The 18,557-nt window shown below is 45.2% G+C and overlaps 1 protein-coding gene across 1 annotated transcript in view; it reads left to right on the top strand.

Annotated features, from left to right (window-relative positions):
- Positions 1–18,557, top strand: part of COPS3 (COP9 signalosome subunit 3) — a 351,396-nt gene that overhangs the window by 45,316 nt on the left and 287,523 nt on the right. The window contains exon 2 of the mRNA XM_069645733.1: positions 7,398–7,527. Within this exon, the coding sequence (XP_069501834.1) occupies positions 7,398–7,527 (130 nt within the window). The remainder of the gene's footprint in view (positions 1–7,397; positions 7,528–18,557) is intronic.

Genomic DNA, 18,557 nt, shown 5'->3' on the forward strand with positions numbered 1-18,557 from the left:
TGCAGGGCATGACTGCCGAAGCGAACAGCGCAGACATGGAGCAACTACCGGCGTCCTCTGAAGCTTCCAGGAAACCAGAGGGCCCATGGTCCAGGAGAGGGCACACCAAAGGGACCAGAAAATAAAAAAGGTTAAACACACGTTGACCAAGGAACAATGAACTGCTGGATTCGACTGATGGTCGTCCCAACCTTCGATGAATATCGAAATACACCTGGCGCCCCAGTATTTAAAGATGTTTGTTACATTTTAGACTGGGTCAGGGCGCTCTCCATCTTCAAGAGACATTAAGCCCGCGTCCTGGGTTTAGAACATTCAATGATGGACAGTAAGTTATAAGTGCCAGCAAAGAGTTTGTTATTCAGTGGTTAATCCTGTTGTTGTTGCCAAGGCGTCTCCCTTCGTGTAGCCCTATGTTTTTCTTTAGGGCGTCCCTCCCATGTCGGGAGAATCCCTATTGTTTCTCCTTTTCAAGCTTAAGGGAGGGGAATCAAGGGGAATTCTAAAAGGGGGTGAGAGGAATAAGGGGAGGCGCGGGATACTCCAGTATTGTATGCACTTGAATAGAACCAAGAAGGCTCGTGAGGGCAGCACAAATGTGGAAAGACTGGGCTGGAGCCAGCACAACAGGCCCTGTCAATCCATCCGCTATTATACTTGCAGCTAAAAAGTGCATTGACAGACTCACGGTGGAAGAAACAACCCCAGCAGCGACTAACTCTGTTTCAAAATGTTCTAAATACCCATCAGGGATCTAAAGGGTTGAAAGCAAAACTATACAGCGCTCTGCTAACAAGGGGTCATCTAATGGCACCGTACACACAGACCAGATGGGAGAAAGACCTGGGATGGGAAAAATAACTTCAAAGGATGGGCGGTAGTTTATAGAGCAGTCTGGAATTCGACAATCGTTATCCAATATAAGAGGAGGGAGGGATCGGTTGGGAGGTAGGGAGGGGACAGAAAGGAGACAAATAGGCAAAGATGGGTTAGGTGCGTTAAGAATAACGGTGGAGACATCGCTGTTGAGTGTATGGTTTGACGATGGAGTCGAAATGCAGTGAGTCCTCAACGTAACCATCGACTATCTTGTATTGTTATTTCACTTGTATTTTGATGGTTGTTTTGATATGTTTTCTTAATGTTCTTGCTGACAGAAATGGTCTAAGGGCAAGCCTGTTTCTTACCTTTAATAAAATACTATTTTCAGCAAAATAAAATCTGAAAAATAGTGGGCAATGGGCCTTGATTCGTGCCCATAAATCATGGAGAAAAGTCAGTAATTGAAGCGAGCTAAAGGTGCCAGACGCCAATGGTTGAAAGTGAGATATGGCCACCAAAACCTAATGTGGAGTGGCAGAGAGAACCATCTCACATAAAGATGAGCACAAATATACCAAAGAAAAAGAAATCAAAGAATGTAAAAAAGGGCCCAAACCCCCCAAACAGGGGTTCAAGCAAATTTCTAAGGAAAATGTAGAAAGCAGCAAATTTGAGAACAAGGAGAGAGCTTGAGGATGTATTAATTGTTGAAGAATCGGCATCAAAGTTGGATCAAGGCCAGAGGAGACATCACACTTTAAATGGAGCGACCAAAAAAGAGCTCTGCAAAAGGAAAAATTAGGCAGAACTCAGACAAAAAGGCATGGAATGATGGAAACTAGGTTGAGATGATGCCAAGGATGCAAAGAAGTGTGCGATCAGACAAAGACCCTGTATTCACAGCAAGTAACAATCAGCCTCCAAATTGCAGCCCGGTTAAGCATCTGGTAAAAGTATGGATAGGGACAGGCACAGACAAGTGCGGCTCAGCCCATCCGAGAAAGAAGAATGGAGGGGTGCGATTCAGCTGCCAATGATGTACCCCATCAAGTTTGAATCTGTCTTCGAGGAAGACAGAAATGTTCCATTTAACAGATGCAGCATTTTGACACGGCTAGCCTCACTGCCATCCCTAGATCTGAAATGTGTCACCTGTTTGACCGTTTGTTGTCTCGGGAAATGAGCGGTTCATTTTTCAACCAAGTTGGTAGAAACTATGGCATTTGTATGCCAGAAAGATTTATTACTGAACAGATTCGAGACCTGCTATGCGAAAGGAAAAAAGTCGGAACAACAGGTCATGGGGCGAGTCAACCTCAAAGTTGTATGCACATTTGACTCTGACCGACGCAGGCAAATTAATCGGAAGGAAACCTCGACAGGTTGGGAATGGCTTGCTCACCCTTTGCCCACATGCTCAAAGAAACAACCCGGCTTTTAGAGAGAACAAATACATAGTTGGAACACAAGGGGATCATAATTCTTTCCTACACGCAGACATTAATGAGTTGTTCCATGAAGCCAGGCCTCCAGATAAGGTGCGTACTAGGCCTTTTTACACATGAACATCTTGTAAATACGACGGCTTTATTATTTTCCTGTGTACATTTACACACAGGTTTAGAGCAGAGGGTAGTGCAAAGGTCAGGTTACTTGACAGAAACCAGAAGGCTTCTTTTGATGTTTATCTACATGGATGTAATTGCAAGCCACCTCTGAAACAGAATGTATTTCACTGAAGCCTTTTCAAAAAAAGGAAACTGCACACTGTGATAAAAGGAATGGTTTCTTTCCATTCAGCTTCAGAAGCACTGTGCATATTTTCAGAATTTTAGGATTGTATAATTAATAAGATTGAAAATTAAGTTGCAATTGAGAATTAATATTTGTAGCAAATAATGCTTGTTTTTTTGTTTTTTTTAAACGGTGAAAGCAAACTAGTACTACACAATTGTATTAGAGTTCCGGTGCTATGTGCCTAATCATGCGGAGGCAGATAATTTTTACACTTATCATTAAATGTACACTCTAATAATAAAAACAGTGTGTAAAATGATGACGGTATATAGTTACATCCATTCAACCTTGCAGTCAATGGGGTACATTACTATGAATGGTCAGTGGCAGCAGAGTCTTTGCTCAAGGGTGAGTGATTGTCATTACACCAATCACAAGTGTTCTAGCCTCCCAAATCTTCAAGACTACTATTAAAACATCCAAAACCTGACTCTCCAGGAAGTGCAACCGCTGTTCGAAAACAAACAAAGGAAAGTTACGTTGGTATTTGAAATAGAAACTCAGCAAAACCTGTCCCTGTGATAATCCAGATAGGTATTTAACTTTATATAGCGCTTCATAAATGGTACTATGATTATTTATACCTCAGTCGATACTCAGTAAACCGACCTCTGAAGGATGTTGGCCAATAAGATAGCTCAGCCGGTTGAGTACTCGTTGCTGCAATCTGTGCATGTTCTGTAGGTTGCAGGTTTGAATCCCGGCAAGGCCAACTCAGCCTTTCATCCTTTAGAGGTCAATAAAGGAGTACCGATTTTGGTTTGGTGATAATTGTGTAATATGTTCTATGTACAGCGATTTGCCAAAAGCGCTATATAAATAACCATTTGACCATTAGGTTAGATATAGAATTTAGCATGATGTCCGTGCCTCTCTGCACTGTTATATCATAACATTAGCATACCATAGGATAGTAATTCCCCCAGGAAATGAGGACTTTCATTAAACATCAAAAGACAATTCTGCTATCGAAGCTCAAAACACACAATACAATTTGTTGCTTTAATATGTAATTGGCGAGGCTTTTTGATTTCAACATTTAAATATATACAGGATTGATCAAATGGCCAAACCTTAAAGAAATAATGAAAGATGTATTCTGTCAGAATGCAGAAAGCTGCCGGATAGTAATGATTTCCATATAGTTTTTGCAAACGTCGGCTGGATGTCACATACGTTTTACTCTCTTGCAAAGGCGAAAAGTCATTTTTATTCTCTTAAAATCACATTTACTCTCAAAGTTTAAAAATGAGGCGTAAAATAGAGAATTATTTCTGCTTCATGATGAAGCAGAAATAATTCTCCTGCAAGAAACTTGGCTAAGGACTAAGCCAGTGTTTGACGGGTATGTAATCCATGCAAAAAATGCAAGAAAGGTCCAAAACGGACGCCCCCTAGGAGGACTGATCGTGGCCATAAGATCCCAGAGGTCGAGAATTATTCAACCTGTAAAAACCTGCATGATGGTTTATTAACAACTAGCCTGACTGATGAGATTGACAGCAAAGACACTACCACCCTCATAATTAATATCTATTATAATCCCATAGGTAGAGACCTGGGGAAAATAACGAATGAGATAGAAAATAGTTTAATAGATTGGCAAAAGAAAGGGGGTGATATTATCATGGGGCAATTTCAATTGTAAATGTAAGCAATGACCACAGAAGATTTGGTTCGACTAGAACTAGATGAGGTGAGGTTGCTATCCCCAAAGGGCTAATTGTGGGTGAGAGTGGTTGCAGTTCTTGTCTAAAAGGGGGTTTGTCCAATCTAATCTACATGAACACTGAGGATATACTGACGTGGGCTAATGGCATGACGTCCTCAACCATTGACTATATATTCACAAAAAGCATCGAACCCAAAAGAATTAAAGACCTGAAAATAGTGAAGAACAACTTAAGCAACCACTCGTTCGTGCTTTTGGCCCTTGTCAAAGAAGCACCTTTGACAAAAATGGTCTCCATGGTAGGAGAGACCCAGTCATGCAAGGAGCTAAGTGAAGGTTAGTACAACGTAGTAGCAATGTGGAAATACCCAACTTAAGGCTGTCAAAATGGTGGCATGGTATACCCATGGGTGAAATAAGTGTTACTACTCCAGACCTATTTCCAGTACTACTAGAAAAACTGGGCAATGTAAGGAAGGAACCCGGTCAACCCATACCATAAATGTGGCTGGATGAAAAACTGGCTAATTTTGATAGGGAGGCGGTCAAGAGAAGAGGCTTGCTTAGAGCAAAAATAAGGTCAGTGAAGAAGAACATCTTTTAAAAAGTGAAGAACTCAAAGAGGGTAGCCAAATAATCCCTAAAGCAAAAGTATAGAGTATAAATTTAAAATATCACGAGGTCCAAAAATATCTTTAAACAAATAGGATATAATGTCTAACCTAATAAAAAAGGATTCGAGAGCTATCTCTGGGCCTTAAATAGAAGAAATATAACACAGACCCCAGCTCAAGTAATTGGTGTTTTGGAACAGGACTGGGTCAACTTTCTACAGGAGAAATTTAGTGGAGACGTAGAGAGGGAATCGATGAGAGGGGAATCTAGGAAAACTGTTAACGTGGGATTACTGCTTCGACATGAAGGAGATCAAGGTGGTTATTAAGAAACCACATAACTCCAAGCGAGTTGTCCAGATGGAGTAACAAACAGGCTAATGAAAAATAACCCCAACCTATGAGCAGCGATTTTGTGTAATCTCTTTGAACAAATAGCGAAAACAGGTATCTGTCCTGCATCATGGCATAACGCAATAATAATCCAGATTTTATAAAATGGGAGATAGAGGATCACCAAAGAACTATCATTCTGTTTCCTTAGTAGACACTACATTGAAGGTGTTTGCCTCTGATAGTCCATGAATTACAAAACTGGGCAGATGGGGCAAAGCGCTTGAACTGTCTGTTTTGTTTCTATTTTCCTTTTGTTTTGTTGCTATGACAGCCTATTCTTGCTTTTTGATGCAAATGCCACAAAGATTGTAAGAGATGCAGAGAAGCATTACAGTATGATGCTATTTTCTATGTATATAATGATGTGAAGAAGTTACTATGGTTAATGTAAAAGTACTTTGTGTGCTAAATATTTTACATTTAAAAAAAAGAAAATTTAAACATATAGTTCAGCAAAGAGGTCTGGTTTCAAACAATGTATTATATTTTTGGAACACCTTCTCCTACGTGCATCTTTATGATTATTCACACAATAATTCATAGTGTGTACATGAACTCTGAAAAATACAATTGTGCAATACTGGTTTGTTTTTGCTGGGGGGAAAAAGCATAATTTGTTACAAAAGATTAATTCTCAACTGTAACACATTTTTCAATCTTATACAATCCTAAAATGCTAAGAAAATAAATATGCACAGTGCTTCTGTTTGCTTAACGGAACACAGCAGAAGCTGAACGGAAAGAAATTATTCCTTTTATCACGGTGTGCAGTTTCTTTTTTGAAAGGCTTCAGAGAAATAAATTCTGTTTCAGAGGCTTTTCTCCATGGCTTGCAATTAGATACATGTAGATAAAAATCAAAAGAAGCGTTCCGGTTTCTGTCAAGTAACCTGACCTTTGCACTGCCCGCTGCTCTAAACCTGTGCATAAATGTACACTGGAAAATAATAAAGCTGTCGTATTTACAAGATTTTCATGTGTAAAAAGGCCTTGTACGACACTTATCTGGAGGCCTGCGTGTCAGTGATACGCTATTTATTTTAAATCTGTCTCTAAAAGGAGATTAAACAATCCATTGGCTTTGTGAGGATAACCTCATAGGGTCAGAAACTAAGCCATGTACAACATTCTCAGTGATTTCAGGCAATCCCCAAATACCCAATGAAGATATTGGCTTCCTGAGATAAGGGGACAGTGGTACATAGCTCCAAGGGTCAGCCTGTCCACTAAGGGGGAGTCGCCCGCTCTGGGATCCCGCTCGCCTTGCCCCCTAGGGTTGGTGTAGCTTAACAGGCACTCCTCTAGTCCCAAAGGAGGTGGCTTCCCCTTTGAGGAGAAGGCATGAATTCTCTGGATTTGTCAGTGTGCATTGTTCAAAACATGTGTCCATTCTTTTGGGAATTCTGAAACCCAAGTAGGTGTAAAAGCACAGTTCAATACTCACAATTGAGTGCCACTATTGGTGCTTTTATCACACCTTTCACAGGATGAAAAATGCACTTCCCACTAGCCGTTGGCTAGTGAACGCTAGTCGATTTTTAAAAATAATGGTGTGCATTGTGTAAGTAAGTATAGAATGGAGGTGGCAAGTGACTTTTTGATGGCTTGCTAGTAGCTTGACACTGTGTTCCCTACGTGTCATATATTGAAATTTATGAAAGATCTAGGTTAAGCGTCTTGGCATTAAGAATGCCTCAGGAAACGGTGCGCACAAATCGAGCCACAAAGAATTTCTTTCTGGTATGATGTGCACACATTCAAGGCAAGTAACCCTTTTAAGAAATGTGGTTGTCTTATTTCTCCTTTAATACTGTTTTCCAATAATCCTGTTGCTGAGAAACGTGTTTATGGCCCTACTTTGCCATTGGTAAAAATGTGACCTATACTTTTACTCATTGTCCTTGGCACTTCTGAAAAACGCATGCAACAGGGTAAAGCATATGGGCTTTAACATTTCCCTAGTCTACAAACATTAAATCAACACCTATAAACAATGACATTTTCTTATATTAGGATTTTTTCTTTGTACTATTAAATACAAGTCTTTGAAGTGCTGGATCTCAACTTGTGACATTGGTGTTGGCTTTATTTCATAGGTCAAATGACTCAGCTTTGTGAGTTGATCAATAAGAGTGGGGAGCTGCTTGCAAAGAATCTGTCTCACCTGGATACCGTGCTTGGGGCCCTAGATGTGCAGGAACACTCATTGGGAGTCCTTGCTGTTTTGTAAGTAAAACCTCAATTTCTAAAATGTTTGAATAGAGTGTGGTGGATGTTCATTTGGGCAGTTATTTGCAGCAGTTGGCCCCAAGAGGTACGTTCTGGGTTGTTCATGATAGAAAATTCAAGTTTAACACCGGCCAAAAGCATTTTTTGTTGGGCAGATGTAGACTTGGACCAGGTGTTGCCAGCCTTTTGTAGATAATGAGCAAAATGTGTTTCTCAAATACAGCATTGACCAACATTCGTACGTTGATGGAACATATCCGTGTTCGGTTGGTGGCAACCCAATTGCAACATAAATTATAACTTAAAGAAACTTAATATTGCTAATAGGATACATTCATTTGTAGTAATTAACAGTAACCTAGACCAAGTGCACTACTGATCCAGGCTATTTTTAAATTTATTTGACCCCAGGTTGGTCTTTATAAGCAATGGTTAGGAAGTTGTCAGGAAGGGCGACATGAGGCCAGTTAAATTATTCAAAAACATAGCAGCGCAAGTGCTTTGAGTTGTCCCTTAAGACATTTTAAGGACATTTAGTGGCCTATGTTGTAATTTAATTAAGCATATATATTTTCCAACTTAACTTGTATTGATTCTTTTAACCAAGTTACCAATAACATCAGCAATATTCAACAATATCAATAACACATAGATAACTTTTCAGCTCCCCACAACGTAATCGGGAAATGTTCATTTATTCACTCTGACAGTCAACGTGAAAAAAGCCAAATGTCTGGATTTGATTCAACTTTCACTACTAGTCGGAAACATTTGAGCTCCCCCAACCCTATTTACAAGAAACTCCTGCTCTCCTTCCCTGTACACCTGGAGGACAGACCCCTGCAACCTTATAATAACCCTCATAACAACTATACAATAACCCCCCATATCCTTGTGTATCTCCCCTCCTCTCAATGCTATGATCTCTCCTCAACAGATTCCCCCTCGAGACCCCACAGTGCATCTTAATTCAGGTTCCACTTTACAAATAAGCAGGCCCCACTCATCCTGAAACGATCTCATGTGGTCGTTGACCATGGCAGTCTGCTATTCCATCGTGTACATGACTCTTAGTTTGTGTTCCCAACTCTCTCCGGGACCTCCAGGGATTTCCATTCCTGCGCCAGTGCAATTCTCCCGGCTCTCAACATTGCCTCCCATGGCCTCGAGAACCTATGCTCATCTCTATCCATCTTAGGGACCCCTAGCAAAGTCTCCAGGGGGTCTAGTTCAAGCTGAACACCTGTCACCTCCTTCATTGAGCTCAGTATCTCTGTCCAATAGATCAGAATCTTGGGGCACTCCCACCACATATGGAACAAATGCCCTTCTGACCAGTCACAGGGATTAGCCCTGATGAATCTTAGAGAGCCTAACTTTGTCTCTATGCTAGCCGTGCAGGACTTTAAAGTTGTGCTCCATCATGGAAGTGAATATGTTTCCCGAAAAGTCATCTTGAATATGGTACTTCACGTCTCCTCAGGGGATTTCCCTGTCCACCCAGGTCCCCAACCGTTGTTTAAAGTCCTGTCTGTCCCCAATGTCGGATGTAATCATAACCCTATACAATCGCAAGAGAATTCCTTTCCGACCCTCCTCCGAGGCTAGGGCCTTCTCGAATTGTCAAATCCCTTGTTAGCTTGTTCTACCACTGTTTATCAGTAAACAACCCTCTAAGTCGTAAATGGTCTCAAAAAGAGAGCGATTCAGGATCCAGCATATCAGGAGGAGCTTCATATCCTAAAAAATATGCCCCTGAAAATAACTGTCCAGCTCTCTCCAAACCATTGTCTGACCATTCCTGGGAATGACTGAACCCGTGCCTCGCTAATTTATAGGGGACCCCCATAGCGAGGAATGACTGCTCGACAGACAGGTTCATCTTCGTTTCTTTCCATAGGGACCATAATACCCCCAATGTTGGGTGCTCTCAATTCCTGGGGAACCATGTCTAGTGGTGCCCGTAAAAGGTCTCTTATCCTTTTAGGTTGGGCTGCAACATCCTCAAGAAAGGTCGAGTAATTGCCGAGGTCATCCCTAGGGTGCTCCAATAAAACTCTCAGCTGGGCTGCCTTGTAACAAACCTGCTGGTCCGGATAAACACATCTCCGCCTTAACCCCCACTTCACTGGGTAACGTAAGGGTTGAGTGTTTAATTCTAGGGACCTTATTTTGCCATACGTGCCTACTAAGCATAGTTATTACTTTCTAAAATATCCCTGTGGAACAATCGTAGGTATGGACGAAAAGAGTTAAAGCAAACGAGGGGCAATGTTCATCTTGACAGATATCATCTTCCGGTACCAAGATTGAACCCGGGGAGCCCAACACGAAAGGTCTTCTTTTTTTCAGGGTAACAAAGATTGGATTATAATTAGTCGAACAAGGCAGTCAAATCTGTAGGGAGCTGAATTCCTAGTTCAGTGATCAACTTTTTTTCAACCCTCATCCCTAAATGTAACTATATTTTCAAGACCAGATCCCTCCTGCTGGCGCGGTATGATACAGGATTTGCTCACATTAACTTTGAGTCCTGCAAATAGCGCAAAGGACAAAATCTGCGAGAGGAACTCTGGGACCGATGTGTGGATGTCGTCCATATAGACTACAATCTGCAAATAACTACTGTTTAAAGCATTATTCCCCACATCAGATACCTCTGTTGGCCTGGTTAGAATGGATGGCAATCGCCAACGGCTCTAAGGACATTGCATAGAGAAGGGACGAGAGAGGACATCCCTGTCTCGTTCCTCTGGTTAGCGGGAAGGGGGCAGTCAGAAGCCCTTTAACTTGCACTCTAGCTATTGGGGCAGTTATGCATTGACGCAGGTGTGGACCAAATCAAATTTTCTCTAGTGCCTTCAACATGTACAGTGATTCCACCCTATTGAACGCCTTTTCAGAGTCCAATGAGATCACCACAACATTGAGAACCGCCACCTACATGAGATCTATAGTCTTTCTAGCGTTATCTGATCCCCTGCCTCCTCCAGAGGAAACTGATCTGATCCCCATGGATCAGTGTTCGGAGGACCTTCTCAATCCTCTCACCAAGCAGCCTTGCCAAGATTTTTCACATCCGTATACAGGAGAGATATTGGTCTATCCGAGGCACAGTCTACCGGGTTTCTTCCTGCCGTGTGGGTGAGCACAATAATTGCCCCCATCATGGAGTCTGGAAGGGCTTCCCCTTCCAACACCTTATTGAAAAACCTCATCAAATGAGGGGCTAAAGTTGACCGGGACATTTTATACATTTTTTAACAGAGAACTCATCTCCCGGAGTATTTGCAGATTTCATACTTTTAATAGTCTTTACCTCCTCTTCCAGGGTTATTGGCTTGTCTGTACTATCTGATGCAAGATCAGATAATCCTGGAACCGGCAGATCATGAAGGAACTGGTACATTTGTGAACCAGCACCCGTATAGCCTGATGAATACAATGATGCGTAGCATTTCCGGGAATTCATCCCCTATCGTAACCGGGTCGAACAGTTACTCTCCAACCGGACTCCTAAAGTGCTAACCAACTTTGACTTGCGATACTCCCTTAATCTCCAGGCTAAAATTCACTCTGCCCTGTCTGCCTTCTCATAATATTTTTGTTTCAGGAATTTGAGCTGTTTTTCCATTTCCTGCACTAGCAAGCTATTTAATTGTGACTTATAAAGTCCCAACTGGGCAGCCCTGTCTGGGTTCAGCCCCCTAGCAGAAGTGCTGCCTGTTTGGAGAGTTTTGGGCCGAAAGTCTGCCCCCACACCTCTTGTCTTTCCAATTTCTTCCAGGATCCCAACACGATTAGAACCCCTCTAGTAGTGGTCTTTAACCCTTCCCATACAAATTGGGCACTGGATTCTCCCTTATCATTCAACTCAAAATATTCTTCAGTATGTCCCAGCAGGGGTTGGGCAATCTCTATATCCTTTAATAATAAATGCTTACTGGTCCATCTCCCCCGAGGTGTACGAGCCCACCCATCTCCAAGGACCATCCGGATAAGATCGGGATCCAACCACAGAACGGGGGCCTCCGACACTTTGTTAACAAACCCTTTCAACAAGGTGTCTACTAGCAGGAGTAGGAAGCGTGGACTCGAGAATAAAATGTGCAGGCTTATCATTGGCAAGTAAGGTCAGACCATTAGTCACCCCCAAATCTTCATTAATCTTACTAAACTTCTTGGCCTGAGAGATTTCCACATGGGCTACTACAGAGTCTTTCGGTCTTTTCCTGTCCGGGTCAAGGACAATATTGAAGTCACCACCAATGATTAGTTGACCCTCCACAAACTTTTTTAGCTCTTCTTTCAGGGTGCCCCCAGAAGGCGGTCTGGCCCTCGTTTGGACAGTACACTGACACTATCCTGATCGGACTTCCCCGTAATGAACCCCTGACCGCTATGTAACACCCCTCAGGGTTCCGGAGGGCTTTTTCAACTGTAAGGCCCAGTCTAGAAGTGACAATAGCCACTCCTCTTTTTTTAACTCGTGGAGAAGATTGGAAAACCTCACCAATATGTCTAGATTTCTGGCCTCGGGGATCCCCACTGGACCAGCGAGTTTTCTGGAGTAGAAGCAAACCGAGCCTAGCGAGGTGGAATTGTCCAATTACCACAGAGCTCTTCGTGGGGGAGTTTAAACCCTGGACAAACCATGGCCATTGAGGGAGCCCACTACCAAATCAAAAGCAGTCTGCCATAAGTGCAGCTACAGCTTCTAGTAGAAATCTCACATTGACTCCTAGCTCTACGAAGGAACTCATCAGCCATGAATACCTACCTTTGAGACTGCCTGTCTCCATTTTCAGAAACATTGTGGAACCCTCAACGACCAGTGAACATTTCCTGATACCCTCAAACTTTAACACCTGTGCACACCCCACCCAAGGTGTCCAGTCCAGCAAGTTAACATCACATGCCTAGGACCGAACCACCAGGAAAGCCCAGACCACCGGGACCTAATCACAAATAACGCCCATAACAGAGCCCCTTACCATCCTCCGGAAACATCACTCATAAGACCTGACTTAGGATACCCATCCCCACCCTCAAGCATTGACAGACCACAAAGACTCTGCCCTCGTCTAGAAGGCTGACCTGCCCCCACCAAGTCCCTGCTGCATAATTACATTTTTTTAAACCCTCGCTATTGCCCCCAATACCCATAGTGACTTTAGCTGAGGACATAATGAAAAAGTAGAGGTGCCCAGTGCGTGACACGAATGAAACCTTGTTCATGGACTGCAACATTTCAAGTTGCTCCTTGGGGGGGAGGAGGGGGGTGACTGTCCAGCTTTCTGAATTTCTTGCACCAGGCACTCAATATCTGCTCACCTTCACCTTTTGGAAACCCTCGTCCCCCTATGGGGTCCCAGTCAGTCATTCCTGACCCCCCCTGGATATCATCCTAAGTGATTAGTTTATATTTATGGCCCTTGTACTCAAACGTTATAGAAAAGGGAAAACCCCAGCTGTACCAGACTCCCTTCTCATCAAGCCATTGATTGAGTGAGGGAGGGCACGCATTCTTCTCACCAGGGTAAAAGCGGAAAGATCTTGGAAATTAGTGATCTTGGAAGGGTCGAGGGAAACTGGGCCCTCCCTCCTCACCTTTTTAATAATTCTCACTGTGTCAATAATTCTCGTCTTATCCTCCTAGCAGTGCAAGGGGGCAAGGACAGAACTCTGCCCTCTGTTCCGGCAAACCCACCCACCCAGCACGGTATCACCCTATCGATTGTAGATTCAGCAAGTTTATTGCTACCAAAAAGGCGCTTGACCATCTCGTGGATGGATGTCTTAATGTCTCTTTCTGGTTCACCCTCCCACTCTGGGAACCCGAAAAACCAAGGTTGTTTCTCCCCTCATGATTTTCAAAGTCATCCATCTAAAGCATCATCTGATTCTTTCCTTTCAAGTTAGAGCCTCCTATCAATTTGAAGTTCCACTGTGTCGAGAGAGGTTTCATTAGTCTCTAGGTTGACCAGTCTATCATCAATTTATTTTATCCACTCGCTTATCCAATGTATCAAGCCGGCCTCCTATGTTGGAGCGAATCCCCCAGATCTGTTCCTAAAAGGCTGTCATGTCCTTTGTCGACATTGCATCAGCAGCCGCCTCTGCCATGGTCCACTGATATTACACTTGGTCTCTTGGGGGGTGCGCAAGGCCGGTAAAGTGGTACCTCTGGAGAGAGGCTTTCCAGTCCATTAGGGTGATTGTAGTAAAGAACAAGGACTACACAGACCTCCATATAGGACCGCTCCCCGCGGCGAAGGGATCTAAGGGCCTGAAACCCAGGCGTTACCTGACACATTCTAGTGGTAAGAGGGACCTAAACTCTGCAACTGACCAGGGCTCCTTTCCCCCTCACCTCCCCTCATTTGAAGAACCCCATAGGGCTAAGCATAATACCACAAGAGTTCAATGATGGGAGTCTAGGCAGAACAAGAAAGTCAACCATTGGAGTGCAGTATACCCCAGCACCCAACTACCAGAATCAACTAGGAATCGGTGGCGATGCTCTGCCAGAGTGGAACACTCCGTTTATCAAGGCACTTCTTTAAACCCAAAAGCTCCATCAGGGCCAGGTCACCATTGTCTCCCCAGCACCTCCAGGGACTCCACCAGCAGGGGCCTGTGGGCTTCTCACTCCTGGTTCAAATCCTCCCACGCCCCAACGTCTCCCAAGGGGCAACAAAGCAAAAACCATGGGCAAATGTCCTCCAGTGGTGCCACCTCCTGCCTGAGCTGCTCAAGCCTGACCAGAGCCAGAGGGCCCTCGCTGTGAAGCGCCGACCACCACAGGACTAGCCCCAACGCAATGGAAGGCCCTCTCACCTCTCCTAGCGGGCTGCCTTGCACAGTTAATCCGCTGCTGCTCCTACCATGCCAGGAATCCCCCTCCCTCCCCACACCCCCTTCTCCCCCCTGGACAAGGGGGTGTCAAGTGAAAGGTGCAGGCAACAGCAGCGATCAGGAGAGTCTGCACTGCACCAGTCTCCAGTGACCCCCAAATTAACAGACTGCCTGTGCTCACAGCCAACACCAGTGCAAGTGGGCCCTCACCTTGCTTCCATGCCCCCGGCCCAGGGTCTTAATCTGCCAAGATGGGCCAGCAGCGCACACAAATATGCAGCTCCTGCGAGGGGCATTCCTCCCACTAACTCCTCGGCCGCTCACACTCGGGGGGGGGGGGGGGGGGGGGGGCCCTCTGCCCAAGCCCCTTAACTGAGGCCGGGCTGTGGGTTCCAGGGCCTTCTCGAATCCGGTATCCTTTCGGGCGATGGCCACCCCTGCACCAGCCTCACACTAGTGCCAACTGACCTGTACCAGGTCACAGGATCAGCTCAACCCCCGTATGGGGGCCGCTCACCATGGGAGCCGGGTCTTGAGACTGGGACCTAATGGATGTTCCCAGCCTCCCCAGTCACCCTCCTTGAGGCCGTTTCTCGCCCGCCCCAGGGCTTAAGCAGGGTGTGCCAGCCATTGGGTCCGGAAGGTCAGATTGCATGTAACCACTAAGGGTCCTGGGTTACAGGCCCAGATTTGTGCCTCAGCCCACAGTCGAGGATCGCCCCTGCTCGCATGGAGCACTGCGGACTGGGACGATGCGTTCGCTGCAAGGGCAATCTTCCCCAGGCGATATCGTGGCTTACTAGGGACCAACATTTCTGGGATTTCTGACGGTGTGCTCAGGGTACCGGGTAGTGCTCAAAGCTTAATCCTCCTGCGGGTGTCAAAAGTGGGGGCTCTGATCACCTTTACACCATGTGGCACGGGAGCAAGACGCCTAAGCTTCCACTGTTGGCACGCCCCCTGGTGGCCTCTTGTTCTATTATTGATATTTTAACCATAAAATTGTCCATAAATTGGAGTGTTTAAAACAAACATTTTAAGTGGATTTTATGGTTCTCCCCTAAGACATTTTGGGATCTTTTGTGGCAAGTGGTGTATTTTCTAGAACACAAGGCCAGGAAGAGCGGATTCTTGGGGTTACCCCCTAAGAAATCCTTTCAAATTTACGTACACCAGGACCGTCGGATTGTTCAATTCATGATTAAGAATAAAAGAGAAAAAATACTGAAGGATCTTCATCTGAGATTTTCTTCAAGGAAATATAGTGGAAAGCAGTGCATTTTTGTTTCTTTGTATGTAAAATTGTATTTGTATTGATGTTTGAGTCAGTCAAATACAATATCAATCCACTGTGTTGAGCACATTAGGCCAATAAGATTTGTGTCAACGTGGACCGTTTGAAGGCCATTTTACAGAAAGGGTTAGGAGTTTCATTTTGCAATTAACAGGACCACCATAGATTGTGCCAATTATCAAATGAACAAACTTTCACTGGATTTCAGTCGGAAATTCTGCATATTACTTTGACAACTTTGGCATGCCTTTGCTTTATTTGCCCTTCATCCGCATGCGTGATGGCAAACTATCAGACCATCTTTTCACCAGGACACCACAATGAGTATGTACATTTCTGACATGTATACATTGTGACATCAAACACAAACTTCAAAATTTGCCATATGCAAATGATTTACGAAAGAAAAGTTGGGCATCCATTCCATTAGCTTGACCATTATGCACTAGCACTCTGTGCAAATGTACAGAAGATATCCATTTTCACTAAGAAACCAACATGGGCATGTAGTTCAATTATTTTGCCCTTTATTGTATGCCTGTCAACTGATTGCGGAAAGTATGCGAAGGTGGAAATGTATTTACAAGGACAATGAGTAAGGGACATTTCTAACCGATTTGTGTGCACGTTTTGCATCTTGGTTGATTGCAACAGTTGCTGCATGTATCATTATACCTGCTTCAGCCAGCAGCTCAACTCCTCATGTGATGCAGCTCCAGGTAGTGCAGCAACTGTAGAGTGGGTCTGAGCCTCAGTGCAGATTCATTTGTGGGTAGTTGTTAATGCTGTTTGCAACAGCAGTTTCATGGTCTTCACTGGGATGGTCAGGCTGGCCTATCTTCTGGTCTTCATGTATTCCTCAATCGCTGCCTTGTTAGGTCTATTTGCATTATTTACTCACATGGACAAAGGATTGTTGGGGAACCAGTAGACTGTTATTCCTGCTTTCAAGCGCACTAGTGTCTGCTCCAGACAGACAGCATTTGGGTGGCTGCTCAAGTCCGGCCACTCGGCAGCTCCGCCTGCGACCTATTTCACCAGACCTCCTTGGGCGTCGTCCTTATCACAGGTGTGTGCCTGTTCGGGCCTGATGGGGCAAAGGGCCAGATCCGCTATACTGCATTTCACCTACAAAGTAGTTGCTCTGACCACTTGGCAAAAGAAATTATCATTTGTCTCCTCCCTCCCTAGCCTACCACCACCATTGCTAGGGTTCGAATGGTTAAGCGCCCTGAGCAGCCCCACAAAGCTAGCATAGCGGACCTTATTAATATCGCCATTGCCCCCCTCCAAGACACATGGTCCACACACCCCTTTATGCTTATCAATACTCGCTCAGCAGTCGCTCACGGAACAGAGACAAGCAACCTCCTCTCTTGCAAAAATCACCTTCATTACCAAAACATGTTGTACACCACCCTCGCAGATTTTGACATCATCCTACCCCATGGTTACTGCATCCAACATGCAGACTGGCCAGGAAGCGAAGTGGCAATCATCCGCAGGAGCAATTGGCCATGCACCATCATTCCTCTCCCATAAACAAGCTTGTTCAAATCACTTTCCAGCTGGTTCCCTCGATCTCGCAAGGAATCAATCGTCTTCACCTACTCTATGGTCCACCTCACAGGAGTGACTTTCATTGCTGATATCTCAAACTTTCGAAAGGATTGTGTCCTCCCATGTATTCCTTTTGATAATCTCTGCCAGCGTCTGCTGCTTCAGAAAACTTCTCTGTAGAGGGGGCTGTGCGTCGTTGACTCAATTTCCCTTGACGGTCTCCCGTCTGCTCTTGAGCAGGACATCACCGACAGTACACTTATCACGCGTCGCGCCTGTTACTTCTGTTCCATTTTTTTTCCCGATGCACAGCGTGCTTCTGATACGGTCCCCTTTCTGTCATTTTCAGTGGTTAGACTCGATAATGATTCAAGAAATGCAGATATTGTGGGGCCAAAATGTCCATTATGGACATACACCGCGTTTGTTTTTGTGTTTTGGGCTCGAGCACAAGACGGAGGTCTGCGATTCCAGTCAGTCATGACAGGGAAGGTTCTTAAAGAGGGGGCGGGGGAGATGATTCCAAGATGGCCACCGGCTGAAGTGGACGCACGTCCTCTGCGCTCCTCACCGGGGTTTAAATCAAAGGTGCCCAAAGGTGTCCACAAGCTAATAAAACCATCAGAACACAAGTAACAGCGATCGAAAGTGAACGGGGGAGTAGGCGAGGACCGAAATACGCTCGACACCACCAAAAAGACCTCGGGCGGAGAGGCCCACATCAGAGCTGGTTGGCGAGGAGTATTTGAGCGGGATGGAAAATCCGAGTCCCGCGATCACAACGGCCCCTCCTGGCAGGGCCCTGGTGAGCCCCGACAGTGGCTGCGTGGATACTCGGAGCTCCCCCTCCACAGCGAGGACACACCGGCAGCGCAGACAGACTGGCCGGGCGTTGGACCTCTGCGCTGAGAGTGAGGTGGGAGAAACGCTGCAAACTAGGTGTAGTGCCTAAGGAGCCCGTGGGGCTGTACAGATCGGGAAGCAGCCTCCAACCAGGCCCAGACCCTAACAAAGTCTGAGACACAAGTGTTATTCCACAAAGACGGTACCCATGCTTTATAGGTCCTCCCGGCGGACTGGGACAGCGTGTGGCGCTGAAGTGCGACTGCCCCCCCCCCCTCCGACTGCAGCAGCGTGAAAGCCTGATGTAGATCACGCCACGGGGGGAGGACAGGTGAGAATCGGCCCAGAGAAGATCGCCCCTGCCCTCCCCCCCTGGAGCTGAGGCCGACACGGCGGCAGACCAGAGAAGCACTGCAGGCAACAGAGAGATTCTGCAGGACCCCTGAGCGGCTCGGGCGGCGTGCCACGGCTG

Source organism: Ambystoma mexicanum, chromosome 2p (genome assembly GCF_040938575.1).
Source record: "Ambystoma mexicanum isolate Mex_15411 chromosome 2p, UKY_AmexF1_1, whole genome shotgun sequence".
Classification (NCBI taxonomy): domain Eukaryota; kingdom Metazoa; phylum Chordata; class Amphibia; order Caudata; family Ambystomatidae; genus Ambystoma; species Ambystoma mexicanum.